Consider the following 16,853-nt stretch of genomic DNA (forward strand, 5'->3'; position numbering starts at 1 on the left):
ACACACTGGCTTCAGTATATTTGTCCTCTTGCTGTTGGAAGCGAACATCATGAGAAAGGGTTCTTACATGGGCTTCAACTAGATCAAGAGTTTGCTTTTATTGCACAAATTGAATGGCACAAAAATAACTACACATTCAGGATGGGTGGTCTACTTAGGAATACCAAAGATTTTCATGGGCAGTTCCCTGTGCAGTATTTAATTCTGAGTACGTTAAGAGAATCTTTGTGAAATGTTTTAAATATAAATGTGAAATAACTAAGAAAATATAAATGAGATAAAACTAAGTTTGGTCAGGTGATGCTTGATCAGTGATTTTTGCTTGTTGGTCTCTATTAGGAGGGGTGGCAAATTTGTGATCTAGTATTGTGAAGTCTAGTATTGCAGGGATATTTCCACGTCTCAATGAGAATCACTGACTGGTGATAACCACCTGGAAAGGTGGTTACAGTGGTCACAGTGCCTCTGCAATGACTTAACTGTTTCTATTCTGGATGGCTGAATAAGACTATCTTTAACCAACTACAGGACTTAACCTAGGAGTGTCAGTGTTTCACGTTTTGTGAGACTAAACCAACCAGTCCAGAGTTCCTTGACATATTTGAGATGGATATGGCTTTGAGTCCAGGAGATTTCAGGGGGAGTAATGTTCAAAGAGGCACTAGGTACAGTTTTTTGGTAGTATGGGGTAGCTGTAGCTAGCTTCAGCAGCAATTATCAATCAGTTCACAAAAGGACACTCTCAGAACAGAAGGGAGATTTGGCTATGGCCATGGCAGCTGTGATTAGCTAGAGTAGCCATGCAGGAGGAGAATACCATGTAGTTAATTCCTCTCCACTTGGTGCTTTTAATGGGAGATCACACTGATCAGAATTTCTCTTGGGACAGAGTGTGTCTCACTAAAATGTGAACTGACTGGGTGACTATTTCTCTTCCATTTCAACACAAAGTGAGAGAAGTTTGTCTAAACTGCCTTCATGATGAGCTCCAGGTTGTAAATCCCTAAGGTGGAAGGCATTAAACTGGATGTTTTTATAGTCTATAATTGCATATTACTCTGGGGGTAAAATTCCACACTGGAAAAGGTAAGAAGATATTTAAACAGGAAAAAAAGCTATATTTGATGTATGCTGGGCAGTCCTAGAGCAGATGCAGCAGTCAGAGGTACATGTCTGCGAAGTTTTTCAGAGTTGACTGATGTGGTCGCTTTTCTTTTTCTCCAGAGGAGAGGAAATGAGATACAGCTGGGATTTCTTTACTGACTTGTTAGATAACATGGCAGGCTTACAGATGTTAAAGTTGAAAGAAAAAGATGATGTCAATGTTACACATATGAAGCAAATGGGGACTGTTGAGCTGAGAAGAAACATCCACAGGCTTCCTGTTTATAAACTGTCACCATCAATTGTATTGTAGAGCATCTGAGTTCATATGGATGAGATGAAACACCAGCCTAATGTTAAACATGTTGACTGGTGGTTTCATGAGAAGTTCCCAATAAGGCTTTCTTGTTGTCAAGGAAGACTTACCCATTCTAAGACACTGTTAGAAAGCATCAAAAGGAGGACTACAAAGATGGTGAAGGGCCTTGAGGGGAAGCTGTACGAGGAGTGGCTGAGGACACTTGGTTTGTTCACCCTGGAGGAGGTTGAGGTGAGACCTCATTGCAGTCTTCAACATCCTTGTGAGGGTAAGAAAATGGGCAGGTATTGGTCTCTTCTTTGTGGTGACCAGTGACAGGACCTGAGGGAATGGCCTGAACTTGTGTCAGGGGAGGTTTAAGTTGGATATCAGGAAAAGGTTCTTCACCCAGAGTGTGGTCAGGCACTGGAACAGGCTCCCCAGGAAAGTGGTCACAGCACCAAGCCTGACAGAGATCAAGAAGAGTTTGGACAATGCTTTCAGGCACATGGTGTGATTCTTAGGGCTGTCCTGTGCAGGGCCAGGAGCTAGACTCAGTGATCCTTGTGGGTCCCTTCCAACTCAGAATATTCTGTGATTCTCTGTATAGATTGATTGTCTGAGGCTACAAAAATGTGGTGTATGAAACAGTGTGTGCAGAGGGTTGTGTGTATTTGAATTTGTCACATTAAGGTTGCCCTATCTGTAAGGCTCCTGTCCCTTATGAGACTTGCTGTCAGTGTCAAAGGGTCATCAGTACGACTAGGTTTTAGAAAGTGAAGTGTTAAAGAGATGCTGATTTATTAGGGCTTAACTGTAATAAATCCAGCTGCCAGGACTTGTTTAATGTGGAGACAGTAAGTGAAGGATTTGGGAGAGGACTGAGGAGGCTCTGCTATGAGTGCCTCCATAGAGCTGAGCAGTTGTAGTAATTTGCAGATCTCTTGTAATGAATCCTTTGGTTAATATCATCACAGTGGCTCCCTTCTCTTGTCTCAGGTGACCATGTCAGTGTGATGGGTGCATGACAGCTTTGCTGTGAGTTCCATGAGGTTCGTTCATGCTGATGATGAAGCCAAGAGGAGGTAAACAACTGTACTTTAATTTGCATCCAGTACTTACGCTAACTAGAAGGCTTTCGGGGTAGTGTAATCCGTAGCCGTGGTTTGGGGCTTGTAGGAACCACCCGGACTGTTGCTGCCATCCGTCCTTGAGGGTATCCTTCTGGGCGGCACTCATAAATGTCATTGGCTAACACAGGTGGAATGTCATGTTAAAGGTCTAACCCTTTTGGTACATTTATTTAAAATAACGTGTGAGGCTTGGAATGAATTCTGGAAATAAGATCGTGAAATGTCTTGAATGTGGACTACTGTCCTCAGCTCAAAGATTAAAGGACCAGGTAAAATATTGGGGAAGGGCATATGTTTTGGAGGGTGGTCTGCAACTGTATGTCTGAGGACTGGGTGAGTGGGAACAGAACAGCAGCTAGCTCTGCAATTACAGGCATGAAAGGTTTCTTTGGGCCACTACAAAGTAAATTTGGGAAGTTTCAATGTTGCCTCTGAGCATATAAAGCCTTAATGGAGTTGCTGTTAGCTAGTACTCTGATCAGACTCAGAAGACCCTGAAGTTCTCTTTTCTTTGATAAGGGTGGCCCTTATTGTGAATGAAGGTTCTGACATGTTTGGATGTAGCTTGCCATGCTATTTCTTTTATAGGTTTCCATAACTCTTCTCCCAGGCTTTTGTGTGTATATTTGATTAAAAGTCAAACAGAACTTCACCCTTCTGAACTTGCCCTTAAAAAGGAGCCTATAATTTTATCTAAAAAAATAATTGTAGCTTCTGGAACACAAGGGAAGGAGAAATAACAGTTCCTGACTTTGCTATTTTCTTTTACTGTACCCCTGTCCTCAGTGAAAGAACTGAAAAGCCCACTGAACCCACAGTGGGCTCATTTCTGACAGCATTCATGCACTTCTGTGCTTGCATCTTTGCTGCCGCAGGGATTGTCTAATTTGTCTTGTTTAGTATTATGATGATACATCATTTTCTTGCTCATGAGGTTGTACCATCAGATGCTACCATAGATTCAAAAATGTAATAGAGTAATTTCATGAGGAGTGGTTGGAAAGAGTTCCTGTTATTTTCATTTATTCTTTTAAAAGCCTCATCTTTCTGAGTTGCCATTCTTCCTTTCCCCACTTTTCAAAGCTTTGTTATTCTAATGTAAATTGCTTTTGGCATCAGGATCTTAAACTGTTCATTTGTTGTGCTTTTGAAAACATCCATTTGTGTGTTTCTGAAAACTACAGTAAAGCTTGCTACCTCAGCAGCCTGCACTGGAAACAACGCTTGAGGCTCCTGACAGGAAGATGGTCTCTGGGGTTGATGCTACAAGATATGTGTGGGAAATAAGACAACAAAGGATATTTGCTTTCACAGGCAGGAGAAGAGTGTCTGTTTCTGTTAATATTTCAATATCATGGGAAACTTCTTCAAGGCCACCAGTATCTTTCCCTTCAATTACCATGGCAAAAATCTCTATCTCCAGTTCAACCTCCAAGCCTGCTGCCACCTAGGAGAGACAAAGGATTACTCACAGGTAAGGTGCAAGTTTCATACCTGTGCCCTCTAGCAGTCCTTGGAGCTGGTGGTTCTTTCGTGTTTTCTGATGAAATCAGACTCACTGCCCAGCACATTACTGCACTTGCCAGTTACCCAGTATCTGTTTCACTAGAAAGGTCTGTACAAAACATTGTCGTTTGAGAGAAAACTATCAGGTGATCACATTTCCCCCTCTTGTATTTCCTTTTAAGTTCCAGAGGAAAAAAGGGGAATTGGGCCAGCTGGGAGAGAATCAAAAAGAGAGGTGGTTGATGCCCAAAGCCTGTCAGCATTCAAGAGGCATTTGGACAGTGTCCTTAATACCATGCTTTAACTTTTGGTCAGCCCTGCAGTGGTCAGGCCATTGGACTAGATGGTCATTGCAGGTCCCTTCCAAATGAAATAAATAATCTGTTCTAAAAAGAACATAGAGGTAGGGAGATACAAAAACGATGGATGTGTGGAGAAAAGAAGAAAATGGGAATTTTTCCAGCCATCTAGCTGGATTTCTGTAAAGCTCTTGACACAGTCCCCCACAACATCCTTCTCCCTAAATTATTCTGATTTTAAGTACTGAGTTGTGGCTACGGCTCTGGACTAGGAGGTTTGACTTGCGTTCTGGCACTGCCTCCCTGCACAAGTCATTGCTTCTTGATTCCACACACTAGCAAAGATTTTGCCTGGTATTACCTGGATGCCGTGGGGATACTGGCCAGTACTATTTATTCAGGTACAATATGCAGGTGAAGAGAGAGACTGAACAAAAGCAGAAAGCATGAAAGCTTCCTACTTACTGAGATAACAGTGTGCTATGGTGCTTTGCTAAATAAAAGCCTTAAGGCAGAGAATAGTTGGAAGCAGGAGAAGAAAGGACTGAGGCAATAGTTTACTAGGTTAAACTCTTGAAGGTGTCAGGACAGGAAATAAAATCTAGGCATAAGACAGAGCAGATATAACAAATAATACCCTAAATGGAGGGGAAAACTCAGAGGTAGTGTTAAAGTTTGCTTTGAAAAAGCTCTCTTTAACCTCGCTGCTTGACCTGCTGCTTTACACTGAACTTTATGTTTATCCCTCTGCATTCTGGCACAGGCTCTGAGACTGTGGTGGGTGGTGCAGGGGTGCTTGGCTGAAGGTGGCAGAGGGACAGTGGAAGCCAGAATCACTTCAAATATCTTTAAACAAATGGTGTACCATGCCAGCTCTATTCCCAGACAGCCTGAGGGCCAGCTGAGTCTCAAAAAAACCCAAAAGATCTCTTGTGTAACCTACAGGTGCTGGTGTGTACATCACTCTCAGTCCTGTGCATGGAGGTGGCTGCTTCACCCGAAACCTGTCAGAAAGAGAAGAGAATTAGTTTGACAGAAACTGTTTCAGGCAGGCAGAAGTCACATCTAGGAAGCATGCTGTCTGCTCTTCCTCTGCTTTTGTAAACGACAGCAGAATTTGTTAGCTCATCCTTTCCATCACAATGTACAACCTGGACTACAGCGGTATTCCTGGGCTTCTCGCCAAGACTCCGGTTTCTAACAAAAAACCCCCAAAGGAGCAGATTATTGGGCTAAAATAAGCCTTCAAAAAGCTTGTTAACACTGCCTGGTCCTTACAACAGAATGTGAAACATCAGCATTTTAAGCTTACACATGCAAAGCAAGCTGAAGTACAAACATCTTGGCAGACACCTGTGCATTGCACACCCAGGAGTCCTTAATGATCTTTATTTAATGTCCTTTGATAAGATTCTATTGCACAAGACATGATACTGGTATGAATTCTGTGGAAATAATCTTTAATTTAATAGTATCAACTAAACCAGAAGTTTCACTTCCTCATTTCTTACTGATTGTTAGACATCTGAGATTCAGTCCTTTTGTGTGTACAACTTCCACTGTTAAAATTGCTAAAGATCATTAGATCAGATATGACCTCCACTTTTGCATCACTCTGGAATTTATCCCGTGGATTTCATTTTCACTTGAAAAACAGCTACCAGCATGCACTTGCACCAGAAGCTGTTAAAGGAAAGGCAGTAGAGAGGCGGTAGAAGAGGCATTCCTAGTATATGGCTCCATCTTATGGAAAGCTCTGGCAGACTTATAAACTGGCTGGCAGAATTCCTGCTCTTTCTCTAGAGTGGTGGTTGTTATGAGAAACTGTACTTGATTTTTGTCAGGATCTGTTTGGACAGATAAAAACCAGGGTACTAAAAATTCAAACTAACCTTGAGAAGTTCACACCAACGTTCTTCATGATTACAGTGGTTGCATAGGTGCAGCCTTCCTTTAACACTCCAAATGTCACTCTGGGTGGAATGAGATGGAAGCCATTAAGATCCTGTCTTGTTGTTGCAAGAGAAGATGTTTTGATCTTTCCTGCCACAGGATCTTCTATCTTTGCAAACAAAATATTAGACAAAGAGAAAGTTGGTGGCTGTCAAGTGAAGTTTACAGTTACTTAATCTATGTTTGACTTCTGTCCACTCATCCTCAAGAATTACAAAAAGACATCCTAATTTGAGTAAAAACTCAAATGATGAGGCACTCTGAATATTATCTACAAATTTATACTGATTTTGAGTTTTTAGACGTATTAAGCCTTTGACCTTTCATGTGGGTGCCTGGTGCAGAACGAGTTTGTCCCAGCAGTTGAGAAGAAAGGTACTTTTAGAATTGCCAGTAAACACGCATGAATTGCAACTGCCACATTTCAGTAAACAGATTCAAAGTACCTTCCAGTATTCACTCCAGAGTGAAGATTTTATGCAAAAGAGATGACTGAGAGGATATTAATATTGACAAGAAAGATGTTATTTTACCTTTTTATTTGGTATGGAGTTTGGTTTTGTCCCCTGAAGGGATGACGGTAATATTACTTTCTCTTTTCTTGTCTGTCCTGCAGCATTCACTATCAGACTTTGAACTTTATGTTGAAAGGCTGCCTCTTCTGATCTTGCAGCCTTGTTTAGGTCTGGAAATAAAAGATGTCAAAAGCACAAAAAACTAAGCATAATAGGTGGATTAAATTTGTATTGCAAATATTTTGTAAAAAGTTGTTATAAAATGATATTAACCTGCTCCAAATTACATTCTGGAAGGCAGGTTTACCTGTTGTGCTGCTGGAACCTTCATTTTGTTTGGAAGGAGCTTGCAGCAGAAGGCCAGGCAAAAGTGATGAATCACTTATAGTATCAAGAAGTTCAGCTGCTAAAGGGAAAACAATATTTAGACAAGTGTTTTTCATGATCATCATGAGTTTCATAAACATGTGAAAAAAAATCATAACGTCTTTGCCACTTTAATTTAGACAACCTTGGAAGGCTGTCTACATAACCATGAGGGGCTGGGAAAATTCTGCATGTGTCATTTTGCTCCACTGGGCCACAGGGATCAAAAATGCCTATTGTGTGATTAGTCATTTCATGTTCTCTGGCTAACTGAGCAACAAGCCATAAAGGGCTAAAGGATAAGCTAACACAGGTCTTATAATGACTGCAAAATGAAGAAATATGGGAATTAGTGGCAGTCTGATAAAGCCCAATGGATGACTGTTTTCCTGACATGAATCTTTGCTGTGTATGACTTTTAATCTCTGTAAATGATTTCAGTAACTTGTCAGGGCTGCTTTTCATGCAGAACCAAAGTATTCCTCTCAATTCTGTCAAGCTCAAACATAAGATGATGATTCACTCTTTCACTGCTTCCTGTCATCTAGTCACTGCTTTCCTCCTATATCCTCCAAACTATCCTTAACCTGCATGTTTCCTATTCCATATTGCTTTTGCACCAGTTCCATCTTACCACTGAGTTTCAGAACTCCATCTCCCATTTTTTTCCAACAGCCATACTAGCCTTTTTCTAAACTTGGCCTCCTTGGTTCTTGCCCATCTACCCTTAACTATTGTTTATTTCATTTATGTTTTTCTTGAGCATTTTGCATCCATCCACCCCTCATTTATAGCACAATTCTTCAGCTTTGCATTCAAAGCTGATAGTGCTTCCACATTCAATAATGTCTGCAAAGGCTTCTTCCTCCTGAAAAAGATACTAAAATGTTGCCAGACCATAGATTACCTCTACTGGGTTTTTTAATTGTGTCTGGAGGGAAAGTCACACTTTCTTTTCTTTGAACTGGAGGAAGTTCCATACACAGTGCTTCCACATCAGGAAACTAGAGAAAAGTAAGAAAGAGGGCTTATGTTTTCCAAATAAGCATATATAAAAAGCAAATAGCAGACACTCTCCTCCCCCTGCAAAAAAAGAAAGGAAAAAAATAAAAATAAAGAGTATAAAGGAAACAAATAAGTAGAACCAAAGTGGTAACTATAAAAAAGATACACAGTTACCTCAGGTTCCAATGTACATTTTTGCGTATGTTTTATGCACTTACAGCATTTATCAGGAGAAATTACAACAGGAAAGCTCCTAAGGTCACCTCTAACTTAGGAATGTTAGTTTTACTAATTACCTAATAATCTAATGAGCAGGGAGAGGTTTTGAGGGATAAGTGAAAAGACCTGAGGTTTAGCTTTGCTCTGAATCAGACTCTCTCCAGAGTTTATAGAAAGAATTTTACAGAGTTTTTACTCAGTAAACATATACCGTCTTCAAGATATGTTTCTTTTTGACAAGGGCATATAATTCCCAGTATTAATTCTGCCACAACTGTCCTTTGTAATGGTTTCTTGAGATAAACTGAGGCTGAGATATAATAAACCCACGTCTTTCTGTGGGAGTATGGCTGATACTACCTGGCCTAACACAAACTCTTCCCATTTTCAGCTGCATTACCTTTTTTTCGAAAAATTCTTTGCTGAATTCTGACTCAAAATATGGAAGAAATCTTTTGTTTCTTATTGCCATTAAGGTCTCCTTTTCTTCATCAAGTTCTTTCCTATGTATGATTTTTACATTGTTGGTAAGGGAAAAAAAGAAAAAAAACATTATAACTGAGTTCGCCCTGTTTATCAGTATTACACATTGAGAAATGGAATTGGTAAAGGCAAATGGTATTTTTTCTCCCTGGTTAATCACACATGGTTTGATATTCTTGTTACTGGCAATTTTCTCAGTAATGGATCAAGAATGGACTGGTCTGATCAAAATGCATGCGGATAGTGGATTGGCTGCTATGAAGAGCTCCTACTCAGAGCATGCTCCACTGCTCTGAATCTTGTGGAACATGTCTGGGACTGCCAGTCGTGTGTTTTCAAACTTCCAACAAACATTTAAATCTAAGAATTGGTATTTCAGATCCATTGCTGAAATTTTGAACACAAAATTAATCTAATTTCCTTATTTTATCACAGGAAAACTTGATGGGTCTGTGGATACAGAAAATTCTGTTCAATTTTCTGAAGGTAAGATTCACCAGAGTAAAGACCATTTATGTTCTGCTTCCTTTAGCCCAGTTTTACACTACTAGAGTTTCACTGACTTGCAGGGTCTAATATCAGCCATGAAATTATCACTTTTAATCATACTTAATCTGGTTTTAAAGCCAGAATTGCCCATGATGTTCTTGTGTGCTGGCATATGTATTTAAAGTAATTTTTTTAAGGGTATGCAAAATAGTGTGGAATGCTATATTAAAATATAACTCTGAAACTCTAAAAGGTTTATTTCATGCAATTCAGAAAGTAATTAAGAAGAAGTATGGAAGATAAGTTAGTTTTCAATTGCTATTTAACCTTTTACAAAAATAAGAAAGAAAAAGCAAGTTTCTGATTATAATATTAATTCATAGAATCATAGAATCAGCTGGGTTGGAAAGGACCTATGAGGCCCTCAAGTCCAACCCCTGATCCACTACCACTGTGGTTACTAGACCATGGCACTAAGTGCCACATCCAGTCCCATCTTAAATACCTCCAGGAACGGAGAATCCACTACTTCCCTGAGCAGCTCATTCCAATGCCTGTAAAAAATTTCTTCCTAATATCTAACCTAAACCACCCCTGGCAGAACTCAAGACTGTGCCCTCTTGTCTTACTGATAGCTGCCTGGGAGAAGAGACCAACTCCTACCTGGCTACAACCTCCTTTCAGGGAGTTGTAGAGAGTGATGAGGTCTCCCCTGAGCCTCCTCTTTTCCAGGCTAAACAATCCCAGTTCACTCAGCCTCTCCTCATGGGACTTTTTTACATTACTCTGGTTCATCTAAGAAATACTGAATTTCCTAAATAGCTGTCAATATAAATAAGAAGTATACAGTATATTCCACACTAGTGGCAGAACCAGTAAACAAAACACAGGGCTTCTGACTTCAGTCTTGTTTTGAATAGTCTAAGTTAACAGTCATACTGCTGGGTTTTGGGGGAAAAAAAAAAAAGAGAGGCTCAAATCATTTATTCAGTGTTTCTGTTGCAGAAAATACCCCATTATTTGCTAGCAAGTCCCTGGACTATTACCCAAGACATGGTGAAATCAATAACATTCTTTACAAACGCAGATTAAGCTGACTCATAAAATAAGTTCAACCTACTAATGTTATTACCTGTGCTGTTCCAGTCTGGTTTGCCACTTGGACATAGGTGTTACTCCTTCTGGGCTGAATGATCAAAAAAAACCCCCAAAACAGAGAGAGTAGTGGAAATGAGAAAACTAGCATCGTGTTCTATAAGCAAAAAAAAATATTTACAAGATACCGCTGGAAAGAAAATGCTCTTTATGAGAATATGTTATGTTAACACCTCAGGTGACTCCTGGCTTGGACTTGTATGGTTTGCACAAAATAGTTTGGACATATCTGCATTTTTATTAGATCATTCAATCAAACAAACATTCAAAAGCCTTTCCCAAAAAACTTTAAAGTATGTTTCAGATAAGGAAAGAGAAGCACAGAGGTACAAAATAATCATAGGACACGTTATTAAAACACTGTGATATATATCTAGAGATCCAGGTCCCAGTCCTTAATGACAGTCAGTAAAGTACATTGCCTTGCCTGTGTGCTTGGTTCCATCCTGTGTGTTATTTACACTTGCATCAGTTCTCTCTGTTCTGTCCTACCTTAACTTCTGCTGTTGGTCCTCTCTTTGTGTAGTGATTATCTTCTTTGTGTGATGAGAAGCCTGTTCATACAGTTCACTCACATGAGCTGCAAGGTAAAGAGTATTATTAAATGTGCACGCTCTGCTAAGCAGTGCTAAGTGTTATGAATAAAAAACATTGAAGGATATATTTTTAATGCATCTTTCCATCACTTTATTAAAACCTAACACAGACTTTGTTACTTTGAGGGAAAAGGCAGAAAGATCTCCATTCCAAAATCAAGTTCAGAACTTTAACAGATAAGAAATTGACTTCAGTATAGAAAGGATGAGAAGCAAAGGATGATTAAGTTCACACTCCAACCCTGTATTTCCTGAAATATCTTTATGTTCTTGAATATCTTGAACCTTGAAAAGATACAAATCAAATACCTGTAAAGAGGAAAAGTTGCTGAGATTCAGCCACTTTCTGACTGGGGAGCAACATTCCAGGTCTCTATCTTCAGCTGAAGAAAATAATGTGGGCTTTCAGGGACCTGTATTACATTCAGCTTGCTTAAATTGTGCTTAATTGTAGCTGTGAAGCAGCCATAATCAACATTCTCATGGAAGGAACAACTAGTTCAATATGTATAATTGAGAAGTGCAGTCTTTCCATGTTTAAGATTATGACCAGCTGTAATAAAGAGTTGCCCTGTCTGCTGACATATTTTATAAAATGTGTTGCTTATTTTATGCCTTGAACGTAAACTGTGAGTCCAAAGAAATTTCCTTGGTTGAAAACAAATTTCTGTGACAAAACTTATGAAATCTGAGTATTTGACAGATGTGATCTTATTAGACTACGACAATATCTCTTACTGTTTTGGGAATTACATAAGTTCAAACTTCAAAATGTTAGTGTGGGTTTTTGTTCAGCTTTTTCACCATAAAATATATTTTTCTCTTTTTCTATTTTTACCTGTTTTAAACAGCTTTTCTTTCCCACTATCTTCTTCATTAATAATGTTTCATTAAAATTGCACCTCCATTTAAATCAGGAAACTGTAGCAAGCATTTGTTGCAGCAGTTTTCATTTACTTTGCATAGCATGCTATTTTATAACAAGTAGAAATACTCTTGATAAAGTAGGAAGGGCAGAAAAATAACACTTTAAAAACTACCATCACTAGGGGATAGAAGGTTATGGATTTTTCTATGGAAAAGGCTTATGGATTTTTAAAAGAAACAGACATTTTAATTTTTATTTGTACATACTGAAAACAGTAATTAATGTTAAAAAGTGTATTATGAAAATTTTAACAGAAATTCATGAGGGAAAGCTAATACGTTGCTCCATGTTTTTCCTTATATGAGGTTAATGTAACCAAAACACATGATCATTTGAGATCAGATTTTCAAGTCTTGTAAATTATCAGGATTCATCTAGTTGCTTTGAAAAACTTGTCTGAAAAATTGATACTTGTATAAAAGCACTTACTGTCATAGTTTTTATACCTAAGAAAACTTACTACATGTGGAAATGTGAGTCACAATATCAAATACACATGCCTAAACACAGGAATTATTTTTAGAGGTACTGAATCTTTGATGCTAACGAGTTCTAATCACCTGTGAAATTTACACAGAAGCATGCACATAGCACATAGATGAATTCACCTTTATATTCCTTCTTTAAAAATAATATTACAGTACTTTAAAACTTACTATGATATTTTACAATTAAAAATTACAGCTATTCAATTTTTATTACCTCTATCACTGAGATTTTCAGTTGACTTCTCCCAGTTAGGGAAGGACTGCAATGAAGAAGGAATAGCTGTGATCATGTGAGAAAAAAAAAAAATCACAACAGCAGCATCTTGTTCAAAGGATTTCTATCCCAAACAAGTGTTATCTTGTTACCTGACAATGTGACTACAAGAATGGAGGTATTTCAGGATGTTAGAAAACATGAGCTGGGAAAAAAGGAAATGAAGTACAATTCCCCTGGTCCAAACGTATTTGTTTCCTTCTTGATGACCTACTTCACAGATGGCTTTGTATTTTATATGGTTGCTGTTTATGATCTCAACTAAACTAATTCATAATCAAACTCAAATCCTTTTGCAAAGGCTTTGAACCAGATTTAAAACTCATGGTCACAACAACAAGTCAAACGGGAAATGCGTTCAGGAATTTGTAGGCTTTGTTACTCAGAACTCTCATGTTGCTGGTTTACAGTAAAGTGAAAGAGGACTAAGAGACTCTAAACTAGAGTGCTTCCTTTATTCTCATGCTGTCTCTGAAGCAGTTAACTGGAAAGCAGAGTTCTTGCGACCAGACAGTCTAGGTTGTAACAGAGGTAGGGAACACTGGAGACCTGGGTCACAGCAGGAGCATAGTGCGACTACTGCTCAGAAAAGAGTTGCCCAATGTGAAATCTGTACCTGGAAATGTGCTCATGGTAGCCAAGACAATCAACAATAATTAGTCACTAGACAAGTTCACTGGAACTGAGCAGCATGTGAGATTCAGCACCTGGATCTCATCAAAGCAAAGCAATGTCTGCCTAGAGGACAGAGGCAGGTGGAGTTACTGGCAGAACATTTCTCTGTTCCTGTTTTCAGAGAAGCTGTGACCCTCTTCTCCCATATACCCACCTTTCCTATTACCTATTCCTCTCCTTTTTCTTTCCATACTCTAAATATCCATGCAAATTAGCAGATTACAGTTTCCAAAAAATATATAAATTCTGCTCAGCAGTAATAACAATATTCCTCCAGATTGTTTTTGTATGATCCCAAAAGCAGTGTTTAAATTCTTACTATGGAGGCGGCTGTGGTTGAAATAAGTCTCCCAGTGCAATAACAACAGACTGGAAATCCCAAGGCTGGGGGATATACAGATTTCGGTAATTTGGGTCTGTGTGTTTGGAAATATATCATTCAGTAGAGTCAAACTCCTGAAGTGTTTTGAGCAATGCTTCCCCAAATGGCAGTAATGCCATTCAGTAGCCCACCTTAATACTGTGTGGCTTTGCTTTAACATTAAACTACAGCATAGCTGGCACTGTTCTATCCTGACATTCACTGTTTTATTACCGGACAATGATGTGTTTCAAGGGTCACACTTCCAGTGCAATACAATGTTTTTGTTGGAAAAAGTAGTTAAAAACTGTATTTTTCTCACTGTAACCAGTTCAAGGAGACTTGCAGCATTCTCCTTTTCCTCTTCTGTTCTTGGTTCTTTCACATTCATCTCTTCCAGCTCATTTTCATGCTTTAAAATGTTGTCCATATATTCCTGGCGGAACAATGAAAAAGAGCAAGAAAGAGGTAGATGTTTTCTTTGCAGAGGTAGACATAAGGGACCCATGTACAGAGAAAAGAATTTGTGGAAGTAATTAGACAACCATCAGATGGCTTGGACTGGAAGGGACCTTGAAGATCATCTAACTCCTTCCACTATAGCAGGTTGCTCCGGGCCCCATCCAGCCTGGCCTTGAACGCTTCCAGGAACAGGGCATCAACAACTATCTGGGAAACCTGTGCCAGTGTCTCGCCACCTTCACAGTAAAGAATTTCTTCCTAATATCTAATCTAAATCTATATTATCTATATTATTAACATAAGCTTAATGAATAAAAGGTGTTCTAACAAATATTGTTTGTGATCTGTATCTCCCTACTGTTTGATGTCTGTAGCGGTTTGAAAGCTCCCAAAAATTCCAATTTCCAAGTCCCCCCACAATTTGCCTCAAACGTGAGAGAGAAGGTTTCAGACAGGTACAACTCAGCATGGGGGAATTATATCAAAATTTATTACTAACAGAATAAAAACTATAGAAACTAAAAAGCAAATAAATACACAGTATTAATACAATTTCTACCACCCCTGGGGCCCTCCCACATCAGTTCAGAAGAAAAACCTTCAGGGCGATATCTAAAGTCTCTCTCTCATGGGGGTACCAGGGAAGGAGCCTTTTTCACCCCTACCAGCTGCTCGAACTCTGCCGAGTCTCCTCCTGAGCTGCAAGGGAACACTTGTTTCATCAGGTCTGCATCACGAGCTACAGAGAGTCAGCTTTTGAGTTCTTTCTCCCTGTTTCTTGAAGGTTCCTCCCAGGGAGTAACATTTCAGGGACTTCTCCACTTCAGGTCCACTCTTCCTCCCCAGGTTGCAGGATTTTCCGGGTTTTTGGCTCAGTCTTATACCCCAAATAGTTTTCACCAAAGTCCTTACCCAGAAAAAGCCTGCTTGGTTTTGCTTCTCTCTATCTCAGCTGAAGCATCAGGTTGACTTGCCACGTAGCAAGGGAAGGCATTCCCCCGCATTCCTTGTCCTTTGCTTTTTGGCTGCCCTCGTCCAAACCTACGCAGGGCACCTCCGAGCCCCTTGGCCCATCTCCGTTGCCTCAGTCTCAGCTCCAATCGCCCCCTCCCCCGCCATTGATACCAAATTTGTCTATTTATCTGTTCTCTATTACTTACTGGATTATGTGATTATGTGACTAATATGTCTGTTCTAGAACAAGGAGTAATCACAAGCATTGAGGCCATGTTGCTGAGAACACATCTGCGCTGGGCAGGGCATGTCTCAAGGATGAAGGACCGCCGCCTCCCTAAGATCTTGCTTTATGGTGAACTTGCCACCAGCTGCTGCACGAGAGGAGCCCCAAAGAGAAGATACAAGGACTCCCTGAAACAACATCTCAGCCTTGGCCATATTGATCAACATAACTGGTCTACTCTGGCCTCCAATCGGGAGCTCTGGAGACACACCATCTGTAACGCTGCTGATGCTTTTGAGAAAGCACGCAGGATCACTCTCGAGGAGAAAAGACAACACAGAAAGAATCGTGTCTTGCAAAATATACCACCTGAGGAGTCTTTCCGCTGTGCCTTTTGCAACCAGACATGCCTATCTCATATTGGCCTTTTTAGCCACCAGCACACTTGTAACAAACATGGGAAGAGCCCTCCCCAAATCTTTGTTCGCGAAGCCCAGCCCTGAACTACTTACTGGAAGAATGAATAAATGTGATTGTAGTACCTTGAGGGAAAGATGCAGCTTTTCTCTTAGTTCATCACTGAGTGGCTTATACTGGAATAGCTGACGGATTGCCAGTTTATTAGGACATTTACGCACAGGTACTGGTAAGCACGACTGCTCCGCAGATCCAATGCAGAGACCCTTCCAAATACATGTTCTGACTGAGGGATCTGTGATCTTCCTCTGAACATAGAGAAGAACAAGCAAAAAGAGCAAGAAGTTACTAATATTACCGACTAAATGCAGACATCAGCAATGTGTGTCTCAGCTGAAAAGCATATGTTCTCCGTACAGAATTAAGAATCTAGACAATTAAGCTGGTAGATTCCTGGGAACAATTTATCTAACCTCTTCATCTGGCAAGATTAACTCCCCTTATAATTGCTATATCCCCTCACTGAGTGTAAAAGAAGCCCAAGGGGACTACATGTTCCCTGACACAGTCTACCCCTTGCTTTGTCTGCTTAATAAACTGAACTTAATATTCCTATTGTTTAGAGTTCCTTCTCCCCACAGAGACAATCATCTATTGCTTTAACAGGAAAAGGCAGTTTTGAAACAATCATACCTCAAGAGGAGAAGATGCTTCCTCAGTCCCTGACTGAAGTTTCGGTGGAGCAATATTCTCTGGTTCTGACTGAAGATTTGGAGGAACAATACTCTCTGGTTCTGACTGAAGATTCGGAGGAACAATACTCTCTGGTTCTGACTGAAGATTCAGAGGAACAATACTCTCTGGCTCTGACTGAAGATTCGGAGGAACAATACTCTCTGTTTCTGACTGAAGATTTGGAGGAACAACACTCTCTGGTTCTGACTGAA

General features: G+C 39.8%; 1 protein-coding gene across 12 annotated transcripts in view; it reads right to left on the bottom strand.

Annotated features, from left to right (window-relative positions):
* Positions 1-16,853, bottom strand: part of SPAG17 (sperm associated antigen 17) — a 97,755-nt gene that overhangs the window by 299 nt on the left and 80,603 nt on the right. For 9 of the 12 annotated variants that reach the window (XM_027653304.1, XM_027653310.1, XM_027653309.1 and 6 more), the window contains 14 exons: positions 16,600-16,836; positions 16,032-16,214; positions 14,170-14,283; positions 12,752-12,797; positions 11,018-11,105; positions 10,503-10,556; positions 8,799-8,901; positions 8,082-8,178; positions 7,116-7,214; positions 6,827-6,978; positions 6,233-6,402; positions 5,284-5,344; positions 3,838-3,982; positions 2,525-2,662 (listed from right to left, as the gene is read on the bottom strand). In XM_027653304.1, the coding sequence (XP_027509105.1) occupies positions 2,526-2,662; positions 3,838-3,982; positions 5,284-5,344; positions 6,233-6,402; positions 6,827-6,978; positions 7,116-7,214; positions 8,082-8,178; positions 8,799-8,901; positions 10,503-10,556; positions 11,018-11,105; positions 12,752-12,797; positions 14,170-14,283; positions 16,032-16,214; positions 16,600-16,836 (1,686 nt within the window). In that variant the 3' untranslated portion in view covers position 2,525. Of the gene's footprint in view, positions 1-2,524; positions 2,663-3,837; positions 3,983-5,283; positions 5,345-6,232; positions 6,403-6,826; positions 6,979-7,115; positions 7,215-8,081; positions 8,179-8,798; positions 8,902-10,502; positions 10,557-11,017; positions 11,106-12,751; positions 12,798-14,169; positions 14,284-16,031; positions 16,215-16,599 lie in introns of all 12 variants that reach the window. The other 3 variants (XM_027653305.1, XM_027653301.1, XM_027653303.1) reach the window with 3 other exon arrangements.

Source organism: Corapipo altera, unplaced genomic scaffold, assembly GCF_003945725.1.
Source record: "Corapipo altera isolate COAL_440 unplaced genomic scaffold, ASM394572v1 61, whole genome shotgun sequence".
NCBI lineage: Eukaryota > Metazoa > Chordata > Aves > Passeriformes > Pipridae > Corapipo > Corapipo altera.